The 23,205-nt window shown below is 41.8% G+C and overlaps 3 protein-coding genes across 7 annotated transcripts; 2 read left to right on the forward strand and 1 right to left on the reverse strand.

Annotated features, from left to right (window-relative positions):
* Nucleotides 1-15: 15 nt before the first annotated feature.
* LOC144052117 (pannexin-1-like) lies at nucleotides 16-6,604 on the reverse strand. 2 transcript variants are annotated; one of them, XM_077565951.1, is made up of 8 exons: nucleotides 6,424-6,604; nucleotides 4,765-4,954; nucleotides 3,712-3,827; nucleotides 3,454-3,641; nucleotides 2,508-2,786; nucleotides 1,509-1,731; nucleotides 1,111-1,342; nucleotides 16-660 (listed from the first exon to the last, which is right to left on the reverse strand). In XM_077565951.1, the coding sequence occupies exons 2-8, from the start codon at nucleotides 4,943-4,945 to the stop codon at nucleotides 575-577; spliced, it is 1,305 nt and encodes a 434-aa protein (XP_077422077.1). In that variant the 5' UTR covers nucleotides 4,946-4,954; nucleotides 6,424-6,604; the 3' UTR covers nucleotides 16-574. The 2 variants fall into 2 exon arrangements, with proteins under 2 accessions (XP_077422077.1, XP_077422076.1); XM_077565950.1 differs by having other exon boundaries at nucleotides 2,508-2,792.
* Nucleotides 6,605-7,312: 708 nt separating this feature from the next.
* On the forward strand, nucleotides 7,313-18,119 carry rsf1a (remodeling and spacing factor 1a). 2 transcript variants are annotated; one of them, XM_077566266.1, is made up of 19 exons: nucleotides 7,313-7,569; nucleotides 8,832-8,923; nucleotides 9,015-9,107; nucleotides 9,570-9,775; nucleotides 9,859-9,983; nucleotides 10,188-10,277; nucleotides 10,488-11,021; nucleotides 11,294-11,777; nucleotides 11,998-12,172; nucleotides 12,391-12,594; nucleotides 12,682-12,786; nucleotides 13,040-13,119; nucleotides 13,232-13,280; nucleotides 13,358-13,458; nucleotides 13,572-13,636; nucleotides 14,234-14,402; nucleotides 14,609-14,814; nucleotides 14,879-15,067; nucleotides 15,777-18,119. In XM_077566266.1, the coding sequence occupies exons 1-19, from the start codon at nucleotides 7,416-7,418 to the stop codon at nucleotides 16,490-16,492; spliced, it is 3,837 nt and encodes a 1,278-aa protein (XP_077422392.1). In that variant the 5' UTR covers nucleotides 7,313-7,415; the 3' UTR covers nucleotides 16,493-18,119. The 2 variants fall into 2 exon arrangements, with proteins under 2 accessions (XP_077422392.1, XP_077422393.1); XM_077566267.1 differs by having other exon boundaries at nucleotides 10,191-10,277.
* A 1,625-nt stretch (nucleotides 18,120-19,744) lies between these two features.
* On the forward strand, nucleotides 19,745-23,205 carry sertad3 (SERTA domain containing 3). 3 transcript variants are annotated; one of them, XM_077566792.1, is made up of 2 exons: nucleotides 19,745-19,866; nucleotides 21,242-23,205. In XM_077566792.1, exon 2 carries the CDS (start codon nucleotides 21,249-21,251, stop codon nucleotides 22,095-22,097), a length of 849 nt encoding a protein of 282 aa, XP_077422918.1. In that variant the 5' UTR covers nucleotides 19,745-19,866; nucleotides 21,242-21,248; the 3' UTR covers nucleotides 22,098-23,205. The 3 variants fall into 3 exon arrangements, with proteins under 3 accessions (XP_077422918.1, XP_077422917.1, XP_077422919.1); XM_077566791.1 differs by lacking the exon at nucleotides 19,745-19,866 and adding an exon at nucleotides 20,289-20,518; XM_077566793.1 differs by lacking the exon at nucleotides 19,745-19,866 and adding an exon at nucleotides 20,297-20,360.

Raw genomic sequence — 23,205 nt, forward strand, 5'->3', positions numbered from 1 at the left:
AATAAGCACAAAAACTAAGATGCAAAGCACTTAAGCAGCTACTTTATTTTCTAAATGACAGACAACATAATAAAAATGCATATTCAAAGTCAACACGAAGCACAAAAGGTACCACTTCAAAAAGTCATGCAAAACATCCCAAGTAACTTCACGAGGGTGTTAAATATTTTTTTACATTCATGCGGCCAGTATTAAAGATGCACCAAAACAACTTGAGCCCTTCCAGTGTTAAGGCGTTGTACCGTACATTTTTACAGTATTCCTCTATATCCAAACTCCAAATACCATTATGATTATTACATTACATACATGAGAATATTTGCTTCATAACAATCATAAAACACAAGAAAAACAGTGCAAATAAATGCATCAAGTCTCATTCTGATGATGTCATTCTAGTTTATGGATGGTAGAAATGATCAGTCACATGATCCCTTGGTAGTGGTACATCCCATAATTGAGCTAAGGCAGCACACACAAACGCACACAAGTAAAGAAACAACATGCAAATGAGCTGGATGGATACGCAGATATCATGACATCATGTGGCTCTGGCGGGAAAGCCGGCAGCCAATCACATTGCTCGCTGCCGCAGAGCCCCGCCCTCGCTGTTTGTTCTGCCAGTCACATCACCGTTGCCCGGCAACAAGGGAGTCAACTCTGGAAAGAAATGATGGGATGTTGGACCTTTCAAAATAAAACTTACTGTAAAGGATCTAACCTTTCCTCTCAGTTTGAATTTCCAAAGTAAAAAAATCCGGTTCAGAATTTCAACTTTCACGCTTTTGTAATGACATTTCAAAATAAAACTCCCTATTGAGCCTCTCACCTGTATTTTTACTTTTCCTCTATTATAATCCTTCCTTAAAATTTGAATTTTTCTAAATAAAATTTCCTGCATCCTGTCTAATCTCAGGATCTATTCTTTAGTCAGGTTTGACCTTTCAAAATAAAGCTGTAATTTCACTTTTACCATCACATCTTATGATTTTCTATAACATTTGACTTTTTAAAATAAGCTTCCTATCCAGAATCTCACCTTTCAATTCAGTTTCCATACTTGGATAACTTGTATCTTTTCAAAATAAAACTTCCTGTCCAGCATCCTACCTTTCATCTCAGTTCCCATCGTGCTTTCATCCTCGTGCTTGTTGTGTCTCGTGCTGTTGTTCTTGTCCGACTCTTCCTCGTGGATGACGAGCTGGTCGGGTTTGGCCGCCACTTTGGCCGTTTTCTTCGCGTCCACCGTGTCCATCTTGACAAGACACAGCGTCTGCAGCAGACCCATGGCGTCAAAGTCCTCGCCTGAGCATTCTTCTCCTTTCTTCAGCAACTCCAGCACCTACACACAATTAAGACATCATTACAGAATGTCATAGGGGACACGATTGGCCCAAAAGAAAAAAGGACAAAATGGGCATTAATGAAGACAACATAGGAACCATGCTATGTGGAAACATAATGGGGACCTTACACAAAAGAGTAATATGTTTAGGATACATCCAGACCTTGATGTATTTGTAGGACTTGAGCTCGCTGATGTTCTCCTCCAAGAAGAGCAGATAGAGCGAGAGGTCGTCCCATTGGCCGCTGGGCATGGGCAGGACGCTCACCGTGGGCAGCGATTGGTAGGTTTCCAGGAAGTGGGCGTAGCGGTGACACAAAAGGGGGCGGAGACTGGCGTAGATCACCACGGGGATCAGCGCAGAGAAGATGATCAAGTTGACCAGGCTGGGAGGAAAACGCTTCCGGGTGAGTTTCAAATTAAAACTTCATGCCCAGCAGCTTGTCTTTGATTTTAGTGTCCAGCCTTCTGACTTTTCAAAGTAAAACTTCATGTACAGCATCTGAGGCTCCAGATTTCTCAACTGTTTGGCTTTTCTCCCCAAAAATATTCCTGCTTAGTATTTTTCTTTTCATCTCGACCACCCTTCTGTAGTGTTTGGCTTTTCAAAATAAAACTTCCTGCCCAGCAGCTAAACTTTCCTCTCAGTTCCATTCCTTTGTCACATTTAACTTTTAATAACAATACTTTCTGTCCAGTATCTCGGCTCTCTCAGTTTCGATTTGTCTCACCTTTCAAAATAAAATGTCCTTTGCAACATCTTTGCCCATCTGACTTGTCAAAATAAACATCCTTCTTCTCAGTCTCTAGCCTTCTCCAGTGTTTGGCTTTTTAAAATTAAACTTCCTGCCCAGTAGCTTGACTTCTATTGCAGCTTCCATCTTATTGTAAAATTAAGATTTTTCATCAAATTTTCGTTCTTTTGACTTTTCAAAATAAAACTTCTTGCCCGGTATAGTTCACATTTCATTTCATCTTTCATTCTTTTCGTCTCCTTTCACGGCAGTTCCCATCCTTCTGTACCATTTGACCTTTCAAAATAAAACTTCCTGCTGAGAATTTCCCCCTTTTTCCCTAACTTTCAAACATTTTTGTAACATATTCCTTTTCAAAATAAAATATACGTGCGTTTTTTTTTTGTAGCGTGAAGCGGAGCGCGTACCTGAGCAGCGTGAAGACTCCCACGGCGATGAGCTTGCACTGCACCTTGTCCGGGACGGCCGAGTCGTTGGCCAGCAGGCCCACTCTCAGCGTGCAGCCAAAGTCGTCGGTGAGCGAGGCCAAGCGCAGGTAGTACGCCAGGTAGAGGCAAGCGCACAGCAGCGTGGCCAACGTCAGACCTCGGCACAGCAGGTAGCGAGCCAGCAGGACGCGAGAGCAACGCTTGGTCATCAGGAACTTCTCAACTAGCGGGTAGTTGAAGCAGCCCTCCGTCAGGTCGCTGCAACTTTACGATAACAATGAGCATTGAAAATAGGTGACTGAAGGAAGGAAGTTTTATTTTGAAAGGGTACGTGTTATAGTAAGACTAAGTGATGTAAGTTAAAAGACGGAAAGTTAATAAGGCAAACTTTACAGGATGTTAACTGATGGGGAACAAAGTAAAACACACAAAATTAAAATATAAAAAAAAATATATATATATATATATATATATATATATATATATAAATAAATGAAGTGAAGTAAACATTTTAAAATTACAGTAAAGCAAGAGAAAAGAAATCAAATCCAGCAAAATAAAATAGTAATGTATAGTAAAAATCAAATAAAGTAAAGTGCAATAAAATAGAGTAAAATAAGATAGAATCCAGTTAAAAGTAAGGTAATTTTAATTAATAAGAAAAACTTTTTTTTTTTTTTAAAAAAGGGAAAGTAAAAATATTCTAAATAAATCAATTAAAATTAATAACTAAAGCAACGTAATTACCTTTTATTTTTTAAAGTAAGTACAGTAAAGTAAATACGTTGGAACGATGCATGACATCACTCACGATGGCTGCAAACTGAAGTTTCAATGAAAACAAAAAATAAAGTCAAGTAAGATAAACTACACTAAAAGCGAAATGAAAAAAATTCTATATATATATATTCTATATAGAACGTACCTGTCGGCCCCCTGCAAAGCGTTGGTGGTCATGCGCTTGGCGAGCGTGACGGCTCGGTTGTAGCATCGGTCCAGCTCCTCCATGATGAAGCCGAGGTCCGACTGCAGCAACGGCGCCGACCAGAACCTCCAGAACAGAGCCGGACTGTACGTCACCATGGCCACCAGCAGCAGGATGTACGGGAAGAACTACGCCGGAAAGACACACGAGTGTCAACAGTGACGGCGAGAGAGGAAGAGTGTGTGTGTGCGCGTGTACCTTGTGCAGCCATAGAGGCAGCGTGTGCGTGTGCACAGACGCCCAGCAGTACGAGTCCACGTACGCCGCCTGCCTCCACGAGAAGTTGCTGGGAGCGAAGCAGCTGATTTGAGTTCCTGAAGTAACACAAATGGCAAAAAAAGTAAATTAAATTCCACAACTTGTATTTGTGTTTGCTAGCTAGTTAGCAAGCTACTTCCTGGTTCTCGGAGGATGATAGATAAGGATTGTACCAATTTTGGATCTGAGGCAGGGGAGAACTGTTTAATGATGAAACTAATGTAAATAGAGAAAATTTATTCCTTTTGAGAAAATTTCAAATATGTATTGTATACGGTTGTTTTTTTCATCTGGGCGGAAAAGGCCCATTTAAGAAGTGTGAAGACATTTGTATTTGTTTGCTTGTTAGCAATTTAGCTAATTCCTAGTCAGATGTGACATAAGACTAGGGACCAATTTTGATTCTATCATAGGGGGGGGATTTTTTTTTAATTATGTTAAATGCACCAAAATCTTAAAATAAGTCCCTTTTGTAAAATTAATAAATATCGTGCAGTTCCACATCTCTGGTTGTTACCAGGCTACTTCAGGGTTCACGGAGGGCGATATGGGTCAATAGGACAGTACAAATTCTGGTTCTGAGGAGAACCGTTTAATCTTGAAACTAACTAAATAAAATTAATTAAATAATATCTCTATATATATTTTTTTAAAATACATTCATTTTCAAAGAGTTTCAACTATGTGTACATATGTATTGTTTATTAGCTAGCATACTACTTCCTGGTTCACAGAGTAAGACATTTGGACTGTATCAGTTTTTATTATGCTGGAGGGGAGGCATTTGGGTTGGGGTTACACACATCTTAAAAACAAACAAATTCCTGTTGTTGAATAATTTTGCCATTTTTGTTGTTGTTGTTTGCTAGTAAGCACACAACTTCCTGGCCCATGGATTGTACCATTTACACTGCGTTTCCTAGTGAACAAGCGACAAACCAACAACCCAATCTGCGTTTTCATGCTTGGCGGAGGTAATAAAAGGGCGCTGACCGACGGATACTTCCTGCGCGAAGGCCAGCGAGATGAGGAGGAGAGGAAGGCCCACGGCCACGCAAGTGACCATCTTGTCCACAGCCAGCTCGGTGCGCACGCTGCGGTATCGAGCCTGGGTGGGATCCTTCAAGAGGAAGTCGCTGAACACGTACTCGGTGGCTACGTGGGCGATGGCCATGATCACGCTCTGGGATGCAAGATGAGGTACAGCACAATAACATACATCTTGTTACATGATACATCAAGGAATAGTTTTTTTTTTTTATGCCTGAAATAGCACTCTACAGTAACGTACTATACATTTTTTATTTTAAAAAATCATACCGTAATAACATTAAATAGTTAACAGTCACCGATTAACACCAAATTGGGTGGACAAATCTATGATAGCAGGACGCGCCAAAAAGTGTTGAAGAGCCATCCCCAAAATTGGACACAAGTCAGCCATTTTGGTTTAAAGCAGCCATTTTGACCAAGTCTGAAAGCCATGACATAATTTTTACCGATCGACACAAAATTGAGGGGACAACAAACAGTCTCAAGGACCTATGCCCCAAATTAAAAATAAATTGAGCCATTTTGAGTGAATACTAGTGCACCTACGGTGACAAAATTAGACTAGGCATTTGCCCAAATGAGCTTCGATTAAGAATCCTAGACAGATGAGTGACACTAAATTATAATGCTTTTGAGCATACGCCATCTAAAGTGGATGAAAAACGACATCAATATTAATTAAGCTTCACTGCGAAGCTGTGAGGGCACATTGCAACTTTTTATTTTATTTTATTTTTGTGAACATGGCATGCTGCCATGGAAGCATCACTGACACTAGTCACAGGTATGCAGACTAAAAGACGTGTGGTTAATGTTGCCAAAACATGCAAGCAAAACACCCAGTGTGACTCATGACTTGAGATACGAAGGACACACGACAGCCATCACATGGAGCATTGTGTGTTTGTGTTTTTAAACATGATGCCAAGGAAACTTCCTTAAATTCTTGCATGATCAGTAAATTAAATACAGTCATCTTTTTCATGTGAGTAACACTGGTTCATTCAATCTAATGACACCTTTGGAATCAATACAGTGTCTGACTGTGTGTATAAACATTGTGTACAAAGTGCAATAATAATACATTTTAAAAATGCCTGCAGGGGTGACACTTCCCATTTATTATTATGCATTTGCAAGATTTTTTAATAGTCAGCATGCAGCCTGTGTCACAAAAACATCATTTTGCACCACCCAAACACGCTAAAAAATGTTATAAAAATACAGCAGACATGAACGAGCTTGTCTGAGGCATCGGTCAGCATCGCTGCATTGCATGTGCAGCTGTCTGCTTGCAAGTTAAAAATAAAAGCAAGTACAAAACAAGCCGTGACAACAAACAGCTTCTACATGAACAACATTAGCTTTTTGTCCTAAGTGGTCTACGTTTGCTTTCTATTTTATTTTATTTTAAAATGTGCAGTGGAACGGATTTTTTTTTTTACACTGAATTCACTGGCAATCATAACAAGCCTAATCTAATTTTACAATGTTAATTTGACAGAATGTACATGAATGCATCACTCAAGATTTACTGAAAATTGATTAGCAAAAGCGGCTAGTTTAAATTTAATAAAAGCGGCGAAATGGATAACTCACCTTTCCGTTCTTTACGAGTCGTTTACTACTCCAACATGGCTGTGTGTACAACACTTTTGGCGTTAACGAGGGTGAGTTAAAGAAGTTAGAACATGTGCCCAGCGAGACATTCAACAGTTGAAACAAAAGATAACTTTCACTTCCATAACACTTCCGGTATTTTTATGGCGATGCCTCCACGGACCAGAGACTGGCTCGGACTTCCTAAAATGTTGCCTTGAGGTCCATCGGAAATTGTCTTTCCAACAACGACGGCGTTGCATTCGCGATTTACTGTAATTTGATTTCGTTGTTAGGATTTATTCGGGGTTATGAAATTGTGACTTTGCTTTGGCGAAGAACAACGTTGAGTATTGTTTATGGGTATTTTTAAGGAGTCTGGGAATGCAGCAACATCCAGTTAGGGCTCTAAAATGCTGTATTGTTTTAATGGCAAGGAGATTTGAATTTCAAAATCCACCGAAATCCATTTTTTTTGTGAACATTGCTAATCTCACAAATTCTATCTATCTATCTATCTATCTATCTATCTATCTATCTATCTATCTATCTATCTATCTATCTATCTATCTATCTATCCGTCTATACGCTACATAGCACTCAGTTTTAATGTTATAAAAGTCGGTGTGCCACGGAAAAGTAAATTAGTTTGCATTGACCAGTTTAAACTTGGTTTAGAGCACGTTTGGTGAAAGAAAAAAAAACATCCTGGACTGCCTGAACTCCTAACTTGTCACATTGTAGTCAAGTTACAATTACACCAAAATACCAGTACATATTTGCTGTCAATGTAAGAAAAAATATCAACTACAAAAAAAAAAAAAATACGGGTTTATGAGATTGGTGGTTTTACGCCCAAAAGCTTACCCGGAAGTTTTAGTCGATCCACAATCACTGCTTTGCCCGCCCGCTTCTCCCATTCATTCCCTTTTGACTCGCATCCCTCCCAGCCGCGACCGGCCCTCCCCTCCCGCTTCACTCCGCCTGGAAAGATGGCTGCTCCGGCGTTGCTCAGGAGCTCCGAGCCGGCGCTGTGCCCGAGCTTCGCGGAGGTCTGCTCGTTCATGGAGCGCTACGGGGCCGTCCTCGACCTGCCCGAGATGACGTACCCGCAAATGGAGGGTTACCTGCGCGATAAGACGTCAGGTGAGAGGCTCATTTTTGGTAATATTGTGACGAAGGGAAGAAGTGGCGGAAAAGCTGCGACACTCGGAGGATAAGGAGGAGGAGAAGGGGGGCACCCGGGCACCATCACCAATATCATCGCGAGGATGGTGAGGGTGATGAAGATGTGTGTTGGCCCTGGTGAACATCATCATCATCGTGACTATAACGACGTTGCTACACATAGCGACATTTTAGCCTCGCTTTTCATTCTTCCGCCATTAGACAAACAAACAACCAGAAATGAGTTCCCAAGTTTGGAACAGGAGAAACCGTCGAAGCTAACATCGAGCTCAGCTAGCGCACCCCTAAAAAAAAAAGAAGAACCTTCACGCTCATTTGGCGTGGACATAATAACGCCAACGAGGTTAAGTTAGTGGCTCAGTGGTGTCCAGTGTTATTTAGAAGTGGCGAGATGTGGTGAATGTTGTGTGAGGAGAAGACGAGCAACAACAAGACTTGAAATGGGTGAATGTGAAGAGAAGGTAGCCATGATGCAGCCTGGTTAGCTCTTCCGAGTCGACTCGAGTCTTGTCAGGTGTACTTTTTTTTGCTTCAATTCACCGGTAGCGGGAGCTCAATTTTAAACTGACGTCCAACTTCACGTTTGTTGGTTATTTGACAATAATGTAATCGTCACGGTTTAAAAAAAAAAGGAGGGGGGATAGCTAAAAACAGAATGGATGAGAATTGGTGGCTGTCAAATGTGCGCATGCGCAGTAGATACTTTCACAGCTCGCTAGCTCGCCATGCTAGCATTGATGCTGAGAGTTGATACAAGCTGGATTTATGATGTTTGTCATATTTTTGCCCCAATAAATCTTAACGAATCCCATTTAAAGTGTTACGTTTGTACTGTACATCGCTTGAGCTTGCTTTATAAATCGAGTCGTTTAGTTTCAGTTTTAATGTCTTGTGACGTCGTAACAGCGATTTACGACAATACTGTCGAGCCCAGTGGAGGATGTAAATTTATTTATTGATATAATAAGTATCTAGTTGTCTGATAGCACTTAAATTTACTGGTAATATCATGTTACTGTACATCAATTCAAAACTCAGTTGTTGCATCCAGGGACAGTCTGAAATCATAGCTTGTTCATAAAAAGACCAGTCTCTCTCTGTCTCTCTTTCTGTCTCTTCTAAATACATTTTATTTGTTTGAAGGTGGTCCAAACAAGTGGACCATGGGTGCATACGTTTAAAGTTTTGAATATCTTACCAATTTCTTTCTTTTTTTCCAGTTCCCAAACCTCTCATAGAACTTCATGTGAAGCTGCTCCGAAAACTCGGCAAGACCGTGACGACGGAGCGCTGGGAAAAATACCTGGCCAAAGCAAGTGAAGCACATAGTCGGTTGACTTGACTTGTGATCAGGGTGAGAGTGAGATTTCAAAGAGGTAAATCTGTTGTTTGTTTTCTTGTAGAGTTGTCAGGAGCTGAACAGCGCCTGGGCATGGGAGCTGGAACAGAATGGTTACCAGGACATGTCCATGGAGTGCAAATCCAGCATCCTTAAAGTACGACATGTATGCTAGTGTCCCGGTGCCACATCAATGTGTGATTGATAAACCTGTGTTTTTTTTAATTTCTGCCTATCTTGAAAAAGACTTAAAAAGTCCTTAAGAATGACATTTAATACTAGAATTTGCTATTCAACGGTCTCAAAATCCTTATTGTAGTCCAGTTGTGTCAAAGTAGCTTGTAAAAAATGTCAATACTTTGTTTTGTTGCATGTGGATGAGGTGAATGTAAGTAATCTTTCTTAAATGAGATGAAACCACTACAAATATTAAATTTGAAGTATTCTTGCAACTTTTCCTAATTTATATCAATATCAAGCCTGTTTCATCCACTCAGCACACACATTTATTGATGAGTGGTTTTAAGATTGATCAAATTGACTTTTTAATTTTTTAATTTACCCCAACAGTTTTTGTGGCTATGAAAATTGATTGTATTCTCCTCTTTTATTTTCTCAGTATCTTTGTGAGTGCCAGTTTGATGACAACATCAAGTTCAAAGCTGTGATCAATGAGGAAGAGCCAGACAAGATGCGCCTGCAGCCCATCGGGCGGGACAAGCAAGGCCTCATGTACTGGCTACAGCTGGACCAAGAGCAAAACATCCGGCTGTACACGGAGGAGCAGGACGACCTTGACGGTTCCACCTGGAGGTGCATCGTCAGGTACCGTAACCAAACGGAAGGCCTGATTTGCCATCGGAATTGTGTTTTTCTCAACTTGTGTCCTTCCTGATGGTCCCCCTCAGGACCCGCAATGACCTGGCTGATGCTCTGGAGCTCCTGAAGGCCCAAGTGTTTCCGAACCTGAACCAGGATCAAGAGCAGAAACTGGTTGATTCTGAATGCAGCAGTCCTGATCACAGAGATGCAGGTAAGTGAATAAACAATGCTTTAATATTTTCAATTTGCTATCAAAAAATGCCTTGCATAAGGAAAATAAAGTGACACACACCGAGTCCAGCTAACTCCCGTTACTTAAGGAGGAAAAATGCTAAATAAGATGGATGGATTTTATGTATGTGAGTGAAAATTACAGCAACCTGAGCACATCATTTGTTCTTGTGTGACATCAAAGTAGACGAAGAGGATGGCAAACTCCACAAGACCTCAGAGGATGTCAAGGACAAGGTGAAAGTTGAAAAAGAGGAAAAAACCCTCAAACAAGGTTAGATTAACATTCTACTGGCTGGGTCACACCAATTTTATCGATTAATTTAAGTTTATTTTTCAGGACAATTTTCATTTGAATCTTTTTTTTGTTAAAGCAGCTTTTTAAAGTGTGGTGTGTAATTCCAACTTGCCTCACCGATATAATTGTATGTGGGAAAAAAAGGACTTTAGTGGGAAATAAATCGTTGTCATTTTCTGATTCTAGCGAGAAACGAGGAGGAGACAGCGAGTATCAAGCAGGAGGAAAAAGAGGAGAAGACCAGCGATCGAGTGCCCCCCATCGACAACCATGTGAGCACCATCACCTCTGTCATCAAATCCGAGTGCAGAGACGCGCCTGTCGTCATGACGACGGCACCCAAGCAGGAAGCGAACAAGGAAGAGGAGGCTGAGCGTGCCGTGGTCAGGAGCAGCCAGCAGGCTAAGATACCACTGAAGAAGAGAGAGCTGAAGTTGGCCGAAAGCTACCATGGCAGCCACCTAAACAACAACAACAGCAGCAACAGCAGCAGCAGCAGCAGCAGCATCATAGTGTGTAACCCCTCAGTCATACAGAACAAGGACAGCTCATTAGCGCCAGCTGGTGGCCAGGCGGTATCACAAGAACACCCTGAGCTGACAAATGGGAGGTCGACAATAGTGTCGCATCACGTGGGGGTCATCCGTGGACCGACGTCCAACGATGAGAACGGCTGCAAAGTGGCGGAGGAAGAGAAGAACGTGCAGGGTTCCAACACAAGTACGGAAAGTATAACATTTGATTTGATTCATTTCCAAGTCTGGAAAACAGTAATCCCTCATTGTTTAGAAATGTGAATTTGCCTATTTCCGTTTTTTTTTTCTTGTGGAACAAATAGAATAATGATAACAATTACAGATATTAAAATCTCACAAATTATTTTATTTAACCAAGAATTATCAGATTTATTTAGTTACTTTTGAAAAAAAAACAAATGGTAATTATTATGGTCTGGAAAAGGCATGGCAATTTTTGACATTTGAAATTTGTAGGAACCTTGGAGGTGGGACGCCAGTCAGTGCTGGTGAGGAACGAGCCCGTCGTCATGGAGACGGCACGCATCGACCAGGATGCGAAAACAAGTGCTGACAAGGAAACCGATGAAAGTGTCCTTCAGGGAGATAACACTGACTTGGGAACACGAGAACTTGACGTGGAAAAAGAAGGAAGCGAAGATGAACATCACAAGGATGTGAGCACTTCAGGAAAAGTCGAAGCAGAGTTGAAGGTAAAGGACAAGGAAGAGGAAAGTGTCAATGGTGGTCTACCGGATCAGTCCGGTGATAAGGATGCCGGTGAGAAGGATGCCGGGGAGAAGCCGCGGCCACGAGAGGAGGCCTCCTCAGAGCTCCAGAAGGAAGGGATCCGCTTGAAGATCAAAATCCCGCCTCATCGCAGGAACAAGATGAAGGCCAAGGAGCAGCAGAAAGAGACGTCGGAGGGGAGGTCCCTCAGGAGGTCTGCCAGGATCTGCAGGTTTGTCAGATACATCAAACATCAACTTGTTAAAAATAACCCTGAGCAATATGACTTGAAAACATCTCAGACTTATTTCACGAATATACGATTTTCAATTCTAGTCTGTTTTTCCCCCTTTGCTCATGCAAAAAAAAACATGACAATGACATTCAAAACAAGTATAGCATATAGTATACCGGTAGCTTTTTAGCAGTCATCTGCTTTGTCAACTTTTCAGGCCAAGCTCCAAGGCAGCCGACAGCCCGAAAAAAAAGAAAGGCCAGCGACCGGAGACAAGAGAAGAAGAAGAGGAGGAGGAGGAGGAGGAAGAAGATGAAGATGATGAAGAGCAGAGTGTTGCTGACAAGAAAGACGAAAAAGCAAAAGCTGTCATCCAAATGAGGAAGCGAAGGGTATTGTCACTTTACCTTATTCTACGGACAGATTAGATGAACATGGCAACACAGACTAAAATCTGATTGGACAAAAAAAATATATATATCTAAGATCCTCCCCTGTGCAGCTGAGAGAAAAGCTACCAAATGAAGAGAATACATTCATGCAAGTTCACAGAACTAATATTCAAATTTTGGTTGTAAATGTAGGTTGGTCCTTTTTTCCACATGTTCAGGGTAAGCGGAGACACCGACACCCCCGCTGGTCCAACATAAAGCGCCACAAACAGAACGAAGAAGATCCGGAGGCATCGAATAAGGCTGGAGGAGGCGGGGAGGCCAGCGAAGCAGGAAGCCACTCGGACAACTCGTGCCAGTCCGAGGACCTTCCCAAGGAGGACGCTTGCACTCACTGCGGCCTTCCCAACCACCCGGAGCTGGTGCGTAACTGTTTTCTTTTTAACCTGAATGATGTCATCGCCGGGCGCTTGCGGTGGCTTCAGCTTGTTTGCCCGTGTCATCATTAGATTCTGTTGTGCGACTCGTGCGACAGCGGATATCACACGGCCTGTCTACGACCGCCACTCATGCTCATCCCGGATGGCGAGTGGTTCTGCCCGCCCTGCCAGCATGTAAGTCACCCTCAAGAGAGCTTCTACGACTGCATTTTCACTCCAGGGCCAAATGGACAATTCAAATTCAACACCTTTGCCTGATCTTATTTCTATGTACATTTCAGTGACACATATCCCTGTCTACAAACAATACAAAATATTGTACGTAAATTAGTGCGCATCACTGATAAAGCGTCAAAAATAGTCACTAATGGTTTTAGTAATGCTAGCTAATTAGCGATGCTGCTAATAAGCTGTTTTGTGTGTGCAGAAACTGTTGTGTGAGAGACTGGAGGAGCAGCTTCTGAACCTGGACAGTGCGCTGAAGAAGCGAGAGCGAGCTGAGAGGAGGTAAACACACACACACACACACACACACTTTCTATGAGATCATTAAAAACTTAAAAACTAGCCAAACAGCATATACACTAACGAGTTGATGAGTGAAATCTGTCTGCGTCAGGCGGGAGCGGCTGGTGTACGTGGGCATCAGCGTAGAGAACATCATCCCTGTGAGTCCGGCGCAAAAATGGCGGACACCTTAAAAATCCGCAGGAGAGAGATTTGAGACTGAATTTTCTCCTCACAGGGAAACGAGGAAGACGAAAAGACCCCCAAGAAGAAAGATGCCAAGAAGAGTAAAAATCTGGGGAGGAGGTCAACCAGAACCAGGAAGCACATCAGTTACAGGTTGGTTTGTAACTGCTGACTCGGCCTCCTTAACTGGTTAAATGTATTTTGTCGGTTTCATTTGTAGCACTGGTTTAACGTTTCAAATTGTTTCATGACCATTTCTGCTCCAGATTTGACGACTTTGACGACGCCATCGACGAGGCCATTGAGGAAGACGTTGGCGACATAAACAGTGGTGAGTGGGCCATGTTACTATTAAAAATATAATATTAATAATAATACTTGACTTGCTTTTGTTTTTTTTATTTATTTTTGCCACTGCCTTATTTCCTTATATTGTGGCCAGGGGCCGTTTATCCACACAAATGCAGAGTCCCCCGCTCACCCCCTAATTTTCCAAATGCATTTCAATGGCCAATCATATTTGCCGGCCGGCATGAATTTTGCCCATATTTAAAAGGGTTAGAAAGTCCCTCTTTGTGTCCAAAAACAATGGCACTGATGGAAAAATTATGGCCCCCTCCTTCACCTCTGGAATATACCATATAAACCAAATAACATGCAAATACACACAATATGTACAGTGGTACATTGAGAAACGAATGAAGCGTTATAATGTCACCAATTACTCACCATATAGAGGTTATTTGTTAGCCCGTCTAATGCATTTTTCCCACTATGTGTTAGCATTAAGCTAGTCGACTAGAAACAAAGCTAAGTTTTTTTTAAATATATTAATATGCACGGTGCATTAGAGAAAGGACCATAATCTATTTGCTTCACGCTAAAACCCCTCTTGTAATAACACCAAGTGGTTCCGATGTCACATCAGGGGGAGGCAGAGACTTTGCCGCCGGCGCGGCATTGCCGGAGCACGGCACGGCAAATCGCAACCGGCCGATGACGCTCGCCTCACGTCCTCGTCATCGTCGTCGGCTCAACGACCTAGAGAGCGACAGCACGGCAGCAGAGAGCGAGGACGACTTCATGCTCAGCAACAGGTGACATCATCATCGCTACAAGATGTTGGACATTTGGAGCAGGAGAATACTTTTTAGATTTGAACCACATCAGTGAATTGCTGTGACCCATCTGTCCCGTAATTAAAAAAAAAAATAAATCATGTTTGGTATTTGGCCGCAGAAGTTTTTTCTCGCCCCTGGTTTAGCTTATTTGTGACTTTAACGTCCTAATTGTCCTTGTTCAGCTCTGAGGATGAAGAATTTGGAGGATCGGGGGCCGACGACGATGATGAGGACGGCGCTAGCTGGGACAGCGCGTCGCGGCCCAAACGGCCGGCAAGAGTTGCGCTCAAGCACAAAGCCGGCAGGACCAAACACAGAGTCGGGAGGCCACCGGGACGGCGGCGGCGGAGACGCTCTTCTGAGGAAGAGGAGGAGGGCAGCGACGAAGGTGAGTGCCATTGATGTCATGAAGTGATCGCATTCAAATTTGCTCACGCGCTTTCCTCCGACAGACTCCGATATGTACAGCGACATGTCGGACAAAAAGCGCGGCGGGCTGAGGCGCGGCCACCGGCAGCAGGTCAACTACAGGGAGACGTCGGAGTCGTCGGACAATTCGCGGACGTCCGCCAAAAAAAAGAAAGAAGTGAAACCGAGAGGTCGGCCGCGTAAGGAGCGTCTCTCCAGCGACTACAGCGATGGTCAGTACTCCCCACAGAATCAAATTTCCAAAGCGAAGACCTCTTGTAATTTTTCAGTTCATGTTTTTTTTTATATCGCTTGTCTAATATTTTCCCCCCTTTTTTCTTGATTTCTAACATTTTAGCAAAGTATTTAAAAAAAATTGTTTTTTATTCTCACTCAATTTTTCTATTTCTCTCTAATATAGTATTTTCATATTTCTTTCATCTCATATTTGTCTGTTTTCCTATTATTTATGTATTTTTGTCTGTTTTTTTTGTGTACTTTTCATCTCTGTGTCACATATTTGTTTTATTTGTGTATTTCTTTTGTGTGATATTTGTATTTTTTTAATAGAATAGGGTTCTAATATTTATGTGTTCTTCCGTGTAATATTTTGGCATTTATATAGCATATTCTACTTCTATCTGATTTTTTTCCCTTCAATGTTTTTTCGATTTGGGGGGAGAGATTATGTAAATCAACCACATTGTGACATCACAGTGCGGAAGAAGTTCAGAACAGCTCACTTAGAGACATATTTTTAGTCATATAATAATGTATAATTTCACACGTGACCATCCACAAGCACATCTGTATTAAGATATTAAAAAGTCAATTTTACATCATATATCTCCTTCAAATTGTGAAATAATATGCAATACATCCCCTTTTAAAATCACTGCTCCATGTCTAATGTGTTTCAAATAATCATACTTGTTCTTCCAGCATCACCTTCCTCACGGGACTCTGAAGAGGAGGAAGATGAAGATGGTCGGGGGAAAAGAAAGCGGCAAGGACTAAGAGAAGAGGAAGACGTCAGCGCTCGCCGCTCCAAAGCCAAGCGAAGACGACGTGACCAAGAGGACGAGGAAGAAGAAGACGGCCAGGCGAGAGGGAAACGGCGCCGACGGAAATCCTCGGAGGAAGACGAGGACGAGGACGAAAGGAGGGAAGTCCGGAGGATGGGCAAAGAGGAGGACGACCCGGAGAAGATGGGCAGAGGGAAGAGGCGGGAGATGTTGTCCATACAGCGGCGTAAGCGTCTGGCTCAGATGCTAAAGAAGCGAAGACCTTCCACGGACGAGGACGAGTCCCAAGAATCGGAGTCTTCATCTGAAGAGGACCGACCCGTCCGCAAAAGACTCAACCGCATCGACTCGGATGACGACGACGACGAGGAGGAGGAGGAGGAGGAAGAAGAAGAAGGGGAGTCGGAGGAGACGAAAAACGACAGTGACTCTGGGGACAAGGTGCGAGGACAAAGCAGACACCGGAGCGACAGGGGGGCCGCACGTGGCACTGCCCCGAGGGACGCTGCAGCAGCGGGCGGGCATGACAAACACAATGGCCCCTCGCATACTGAGGAAGAGGAGGAGGAGGAGGATGAAGAAGAGGCCAAGTCAGACTCGTTAAACTCTGTCCACAACAGTCCACACTCGTGATCCATTCTTCGTCGGGTCTACTTTGTAGACCGGTTGTTCTCAAACTTTATAAGTCCAGGGGAGACGTTTTCCCAGATTTAAACATAACTTCCATGTCCACCCCGTAATTGTCTGAGGAGTTAAAAAAAAAAAAAGTAAAGTTATGACAACAAATTCATATTTTTTCGAGAAAAACAGTTGAAACGTTATGAGAATTAAAAAAAAAAATCCTGTTGTTTACAAGGAGAAAAATTCATAATCTTTACAAGAACAAAGATGTATTTTGACTTGTTTAAAAAGTTGTAGTCTTACATGGGTTAAGTCGTATTTTGCCAAGATGAAGTTGGAATATTCATTTCAATGAAAAGCTTTACAAAAGCGGCACAGTTAAAATTAAGTGAAGAAATATACAACTTATGGTGGTGTCTTATGAATGAGGATTTAAAATAACATTTTCTTAGTATTATTTTTGATATATTCAAGTTTTAACAAGGGAAAAATATCACAAGTGAACTTCTATTAGAAAAAAGACATCTTTATACTCGAAAATTCTCCAATTTCATTGTAACTGTGAAACGGCAATAAAAATTATAACTAAAAAAAAAAAAATCGGACTACAGTGAGCCTCTGCATTGGAACCCTGCCACGAATAACCAAAATCCACGAGAAAGTTTGAATCTAAGGAGAATTTAAAAAGTCAGTTTAACGAGCGAAGAACGTCATCACAAGTCTCAACTGAATTCCAAAAACAACTTTATTCTCATAATATTATGCCTTTTATTTTGGGAAAGACGCCTTATCAAGGAAAATAAAAATAAAAAATAGTACTACATTCTTGAAAAAAAAATGCCTTTTATTCTTTTATTCCTGTATTTCTACGCCTTTTGTTAAAAAAAAAAAAAAAAGACTATTTATGCAGGGATGTCAGATTTATGTGATGATACATCACAAAGTTTTTAATACTTGTAATTAGTTTATTATGTTTGTTTTATTGGCGCACTGGTCCCTACACGTAGGTAATCACTTTTTCTTTGTTTTTTACGTTATAACATTATTTAATACAAATTATTTTACAGACCCCCCCCTGATAACTAGCATCCCTCTCTTTTCAAATAAATGCACAAGTAGTGAGTGACCCTGCAGGTTGTCGTGACCATAAAAGGGACGACCTGACTCTCCCCTCAAGCCTCGTGGTCCTTCTCGCAGCACTTGTTCAATAGCCTCCGCACTCTGGATCATGTGACTTGAAGTGACTTTTCATTTTGAACACTGCTGTACATAGCGTGTGGCCCAGCCGTGCGCTTTCTCTATGCTTCTTTTGTAAAAAAAAATATTAGATGTTGCGTTTTAGTCTTCTTGTAAAATATAGTCTTCTATTTTCCCAATGAAGGAGGAGCAGACGAACGCCAAGTTTGATGTGTTAACTTGGGACCCCATGGATGCAGTTAAAAAGCAAAGTAAAGAGATGGCCATGATTATGTCAGGTAGAAAGAGATCCTTCATTTGACTTTAATCGGATTGGAAAACTGATGGTCAATTTCCATGAGGATTTATGATTAGGACTTAGTGGAACTTTCCAAATTTGAAGCTGTGTGTGGGAATTAACTGGGAATTGAGGGGAATTTAATAAAAAGCTCGGGATGAATGATTTTTTTTTAAATAATTGTAATTTTACCCCACCCCAACTCACCCTCAATATTTTGATTTGATATGCAATTATTTTTCCCATGTATTTTTTTTTAACAAGCACTGAGCCCATGGGCGCTGTGACGTCAATTTCATTTGACAGCAGGTGGCAGTACACAGCAAAATTGCAGCATCCTGAGATGGATAAAAACAGGTGGATGTGTCTGCATAATTCATATTCCACAAAGACAATATTAATCAGAACACCCAAGTTTACACTAGTGGGGGCGGACAGAACATGTTGCAAAGAATTGTTTGGGCTTCCACTGAAAGGTCACACTTACTTGTATGCATTTTGTCCTGTGCTAAATTGTTTTACTAGTGAGGATACAGTGTGTACTAGTACATGGATCTTACACTAGTTCAGCTGGATATCCACGATATTGAATAAATGCTCAAACAACGTTCCATACACCTTCTAACCGCTGTACTATTTTATTTTATTTTAAGATTATTATTATTTTTTTTTCACAAGTGCGAGCAATAATTTGGCTTACAGAAAAATATCCCACTGGAATAAAATGTAATTATTTGTCACACACACAAAATATATATACTCTTTCTGCATCTCATACTTTATATACAAGCTTCCCAGTTAAAAAAAAAAAAAAATCTATCCAATCAGAGCTGATCATGGCAGTTTTTGTTAGAGAATTCACTTTGTCTTTTGTTTTTACACGTGGACAAATCCGCCGACTCTGAATCAAGACATAAAAAAAGAAGAAAAAGTAGTGGTGGTCATGTTTCCAAAGTGCACCTTAATCGGGATTGAAACAGACTGGACATGGATGTGTGACTGTTGTTTTGTTACTGTAGTGTCACAATAATGTCACCTCAATGTTGTCTAAGTTATTAAAAACCAGCACTGCGAGCATCTCCTCAAAACATACTGCAGCTGTCTTGTTTGTTTTCTTCTTTATTAGTCCTTTGTATGGTCAAATGTCACTTTCCCTGCAGTAAATGTAAGAAATCACAGGAGTAGTTTCTTTTATTACTTAACATTTATTTTATTACAAAAAGCAGTATTTAATTGTATTAATTATTTTTAGTTTAAGGTGGTGTCTTGGGGCGGGGGTCACTAGCAAAAGTCTCCTAAAACTCACCCACCAGCTGCGTAGAATGTAAAGTTGTTAACACCACCCGAAATAAAGTTGGACGCCATAATTAATGCGTCATTTCCGTTTGTCACAAAAAAACGAGGGCGCCACGTTTTATGTCGTCTAACTATGATATAAACGTCAAACCAAACTATCCGCTAAATTCATACTCTATCATGTTCCGTCGAACTTTAGAGCTTCTGTCTGGAAGGACATGTTGCGCAACTCTTAAAAAAATCACTCCCAGGAAGAACGGAGACGCAAGAGCTGTACCTTCAAAATAAAAACTATTGCGAGTTAATAAAGAGTTCACAACAAACATACTACAACCCCATTACAAAAAGGAATCCAGATAATCTTTTTGGCTTAATCACTAATTGGCTGTTAGATGTTGTTTAATAATAAATTGAGTTTTATAACGTTAAAGGAGTTGTCAAGTTTATTTTGAAGTCTCTTTAATGTTTAACATCCGGCAGGGATTTGGCTCACTGATTGGCTGACTGAGTTTCATGTGGCAAAAAGGTCGAACGAGTGGATTTTAAATTCTAAACAGTCAACTTTTAACTTTATTCTTTTACGGCAACTTCGTGGCATCTACGAGGCTTATTCCAGGTAAGCTATCGTGACATCTGAACATTAAATTCTCTATTTAATGTCATTTAGTACAGTTGCCCCCCCCCCCCCCCCCCCCAGTCGACGCGTGTTGAAGAAAGTAACTGTTTATTTGTGTTCATCGTTATTAATGGTATGTTACATTCAATTGACCTACATGCGTTCATTTAGTTTTAAATGATAGTTTGCGACAGCGAAGCGGATGGGAGTCTGTCGATGAGACGGTGATGTCATCGTGTTGGAATTACGGCGACTCAACGTGCATTAAAACACGCCAGTTAATCAAACGTAACGGTAGGAAATCACTGATTGTTGATCATCGTTGACTCAGATTGTTATTCCATCATCCATCATCAGCTTTTTGGCGTAAAAACGGCCACTGTAGGCCTGTCTTGATAAAACAACATTACCCATGATGCACCTCGCCAACACCAGACATGTTTTTTGCGGCGGAGCTCAAATCGCAGGCGGGAGAAGAAGGAAGCAAGAAAATGGTGGCAACATTTAAACTTTAAACGCGGACGAGTTGTTGCTGTAATCATTGTATTAATTTTTTTAACGTGTTAACATTGCTGCTCGTTACGTTGGGCGTTTTAATGAACACTTTTTGACGTTAGCTCAGAAGTCGCAGCCTCCCGAGGAGACGCAACAGGTCGGTTTTTTACCTTTGAAAAGTTAACGTTTTCCTAACGTCTCGCTTTTAAAAATGTCCGTCTACCGGTCAATTACGGAAGCATGTGGAGTTTATTTTGTGTTTTTTCTTTTTACTATTTACATAATATTCACATACCTATGACGTCATTTAGGACTAGAGCACGGAACATTTGTCTCCTGTTTTAACGATTTTTTTCTTTTCTATTTTACACGCACCAAACGATTAAAATAAACGATGTAATCTATAAGGATGCTCAAAAAGTTACATTTGGAATGTTTTTGGCGGGGCAGATGCTAAAGCTAACCACGTTAGCATCGTGTGAACTTATAATGTATTTTTAAATTTGTTTTTTCAAGCACAAGTACAGCACATGTGGCACAGCGACGCCTACAAGAGTGCTTTGACATTTTATTGGAACGACCATCATTTCTTTATTTTTAAAAAAGTTCGTTTTTATGTTAAACTGTTTGTTTTGAGCCGCCATGTTGCGGAAATGACATCGGGTTTCTTCGACTTCCCGAAGTGGAGAAATTCGAACGTTGCCTTCCGAACGACTCAAGACTTGGAATTGATGACTTAATATATTTCTTATTTTTAGTATTAGTTAATTGTAAGGAGTTCACATAGAGAAAAAGCTCATGTCAATGGCATTATTCCAAACAAGATTTAATAAAAAAATGTATAACTTGATTTGCGCCATTTTCTTTTCCTCTCCTGCAGTTTGAAGATGATCATGAAGCCACACAAGCGCAAGCTTCAGCCGGACTCATCTGATGATTCTTCGGGTGGTGGCTGCGGCGGCGCCCTGTCATGGGAGCATCAGCGTCAGTTTGTGTTCAGCGTCTCCCTTCACAAGTACCAGCGGGACCAGGAGCTGGCCGAGCCCAGCTTGCGGCGGTCCGTCCTCATCAGCAACACCCTGCGGCAGGTGGAAGCGTGTCAAGTGCCGTCCCTCGACCTCCAGCCACCTCACCCACCTGTTACCCATCCGCCGCACGAGCAGCCGATAGCCAGCGTCACGAATGACCTGCCATCCGCCGCTAAATGCCAGCGGCTGGCATCCGGTCGCGCATCATCCGAGGAAGCCGAGGACTGGAGCTCCCTGTCCGCCGACCCAGATTTCACCATTTCGCCCGCCGTCTCGTCCATCCTCACCGGCCTGGATTCCAGCCTGGACACGAGCGTGTCGCCGCAGTTTCCCTCCCCACGGCCGGCCCTGAGGTCCCTGGAGAACCTGCAGGCCTGTACGGACGCCGGCGGGTTCTGGCTGAGGCAACAGATCCGAGGGGCTCATAGCCAGGACCTGATGGAGTGGGAGGTTGGCGTGGAAGCGGCGCGCTCCAGCTACCTGAAGGACGTCACGGCCGAGGACATGTTCCATGACATAGACACGTCCCAGCTAGAGAGGGACATGGGGATTCTGGGCCTGAGGAGCGACGGGGGCCCGCCTGAGGAGGACCTCGTGTACCACAGCACTAAGGGCCTGCCATCCATCTCGTCTTTCAGCTCGCCGCCGACCTCCTTCAAGGACGGACTGGATCTGGAGCACCTGATGACCATGCTGGTGGAGTCTTGAGAGGAGACCAGGGCGTCTGATTTTACCTATCGCTGCCAAGCAGTATAGAAAGCCATTTGAGCATTCTTGATATCCAGGTTAGTGAGACAATTCCACCCCTGGTAGAATAAATATCCTACTAGTAATGTTTTCTTTCCCTATACCTTTAACCATGCTAGTAGGACAACTACAAGTGACTCAAAATGGGCACTACTGGGCAAGTGTACTACTAGTGCAGTAAACACAAAAAAGGATTGTAATTGCCTGTAGGTGCCACAAGATGGCAGCGAAGCACTTTCTGACCAAATGAACGCTTATAACACTTAAGATGCCACCAAAGCTAGACTTTTATTTTAGAAAAACAAGTGACAAACGGAGGTTCGGTTACCCCAAAAATGTAATTCACAGGTTACTAGCCAACACCTCAGAATACTACTGGTTGCACAAAGATGTCAAGTGCACAGTTTTTGCCTCACTCAAATGTGATTGTCCTGCTAGTATGCAAAAATGTCACAGTGGAAAATTATTACTAGCAAGTCAGTGATTCTACTCGTGTGGGTAAAAAAAAAAAAACTAGTACATGGAATAAATGCTCAGAGGGCTTCCCAGAAAGCAGCGAGCCCGTGGACAAATGAAGCAACTTTAATGTGTCTGTTACCGTACGAATCTTTGAGCTGACAGCCGTCAAGTGTCTTGACACTAAAGTGTTGTGTGGAATCTTCTGTGAAGAAAAGTTTCACTTCTTATTTATCAAGCAGTTTTCGTGAAGATGTTGCCTTGTACTTTTGGTCCATGTTTTTTTTGTATTCACAATAGTTCCAGTAAAGATGACCTGAGCTCAGTTTCCTTGTTGGAATTACCGGTAATGCACTTTCCTTAATTTGTTGCGAATATGCATCATTTTGTTTGTCCAATGACACCAAGTGTTTACGTCCACGTGTTCCATTAAGCCTCAAACTGGTCTGTCTGTTTTAGAAGAACTCACCACTTTGGCAGTTGTTATATTTTTCATGCTTGTTTTAAAATAAAGTGGACAATGTCTGCTTTGTAGTTTTTTTTCTAAAAGAGATTTGTAATTGTTTTTTTCTACCTGTTCTAATTTTTTTTAATTAAAATATGATACTGTAAA

This window comes from Vanacampus margaritifer, chromosome 5 (assembly GCF_051991255.1).
Source record: "Vanacampus margaritifer isolate UIUO_Vmar chromosome 5, RoL_Vmar_1.0, whole genome shotgun sequence".
Lineage (NCBI taxonomy): Eukaryota > Metazoa > Chordata > Actinopteri > Syngnathiformes > Syngnathidae > Vanacampus > Vanacampus margaritifer.

What these genes read in the sequence shown, in the direction of transcription:
- LOC144052117 (XM_077565950.1), bottom strand. Translation starts at nt 4,945, where the DNA reads ATGGCCATCGCCCACGTAGCCACCGAGTACGTGTTCAGCGACTTCCTC. An exon ending in GCTTTGCAGGGGGCCGACAG is followed by an intron (nt 2,793 to 3,453) that starts GTACGTTCTATA and finishes GTTATCGTAAAG; the next exon opens with TTGCAGCGACCTGACGGAGG. An exon ending in GGAGTCTTCACGCTGCTCAG is followed by an intron (nt 1,732 to 2,507) that starts GTACGCGCTCCG and finishes TTTTCCTCCCAG; the next exon opens with CCTGGTCAACTTGATCATCT.
- rsf1a (XM_077566266.1), top strand. Translation starts at nt 7,416, where the DNA reads ATGGCTGCTCCGGCGTTGCTCAGGAGCTCCGAGCCGGCGCTGTGCCCG. An exon ending in GCAAATCCAGCATCCTTAAA is followed by an intron (nt 9,108 to 9,569) that starts GTACGACATGTA and finishes TTATTTTCTCAG; the next exon opens with TATCTTTGTGAGTGCCAGTT. An exon ending in CTCCAGCGACTACAGCGATG is followed by an intron (nt 15,068 to 15,776) that starts GTCAGTACTCCC and finishes TTGTTCTTCCAG; the next exon opens with CATCACCTTCCTCACGGGAC.
- sertad3 (XM_077566792.1), top strand. Translation starts at nt 21,249, where the DNA reads ATGATCATGAAGCCACACAAGCGCAAGCTTCAGCCGGACTCATCTGAT.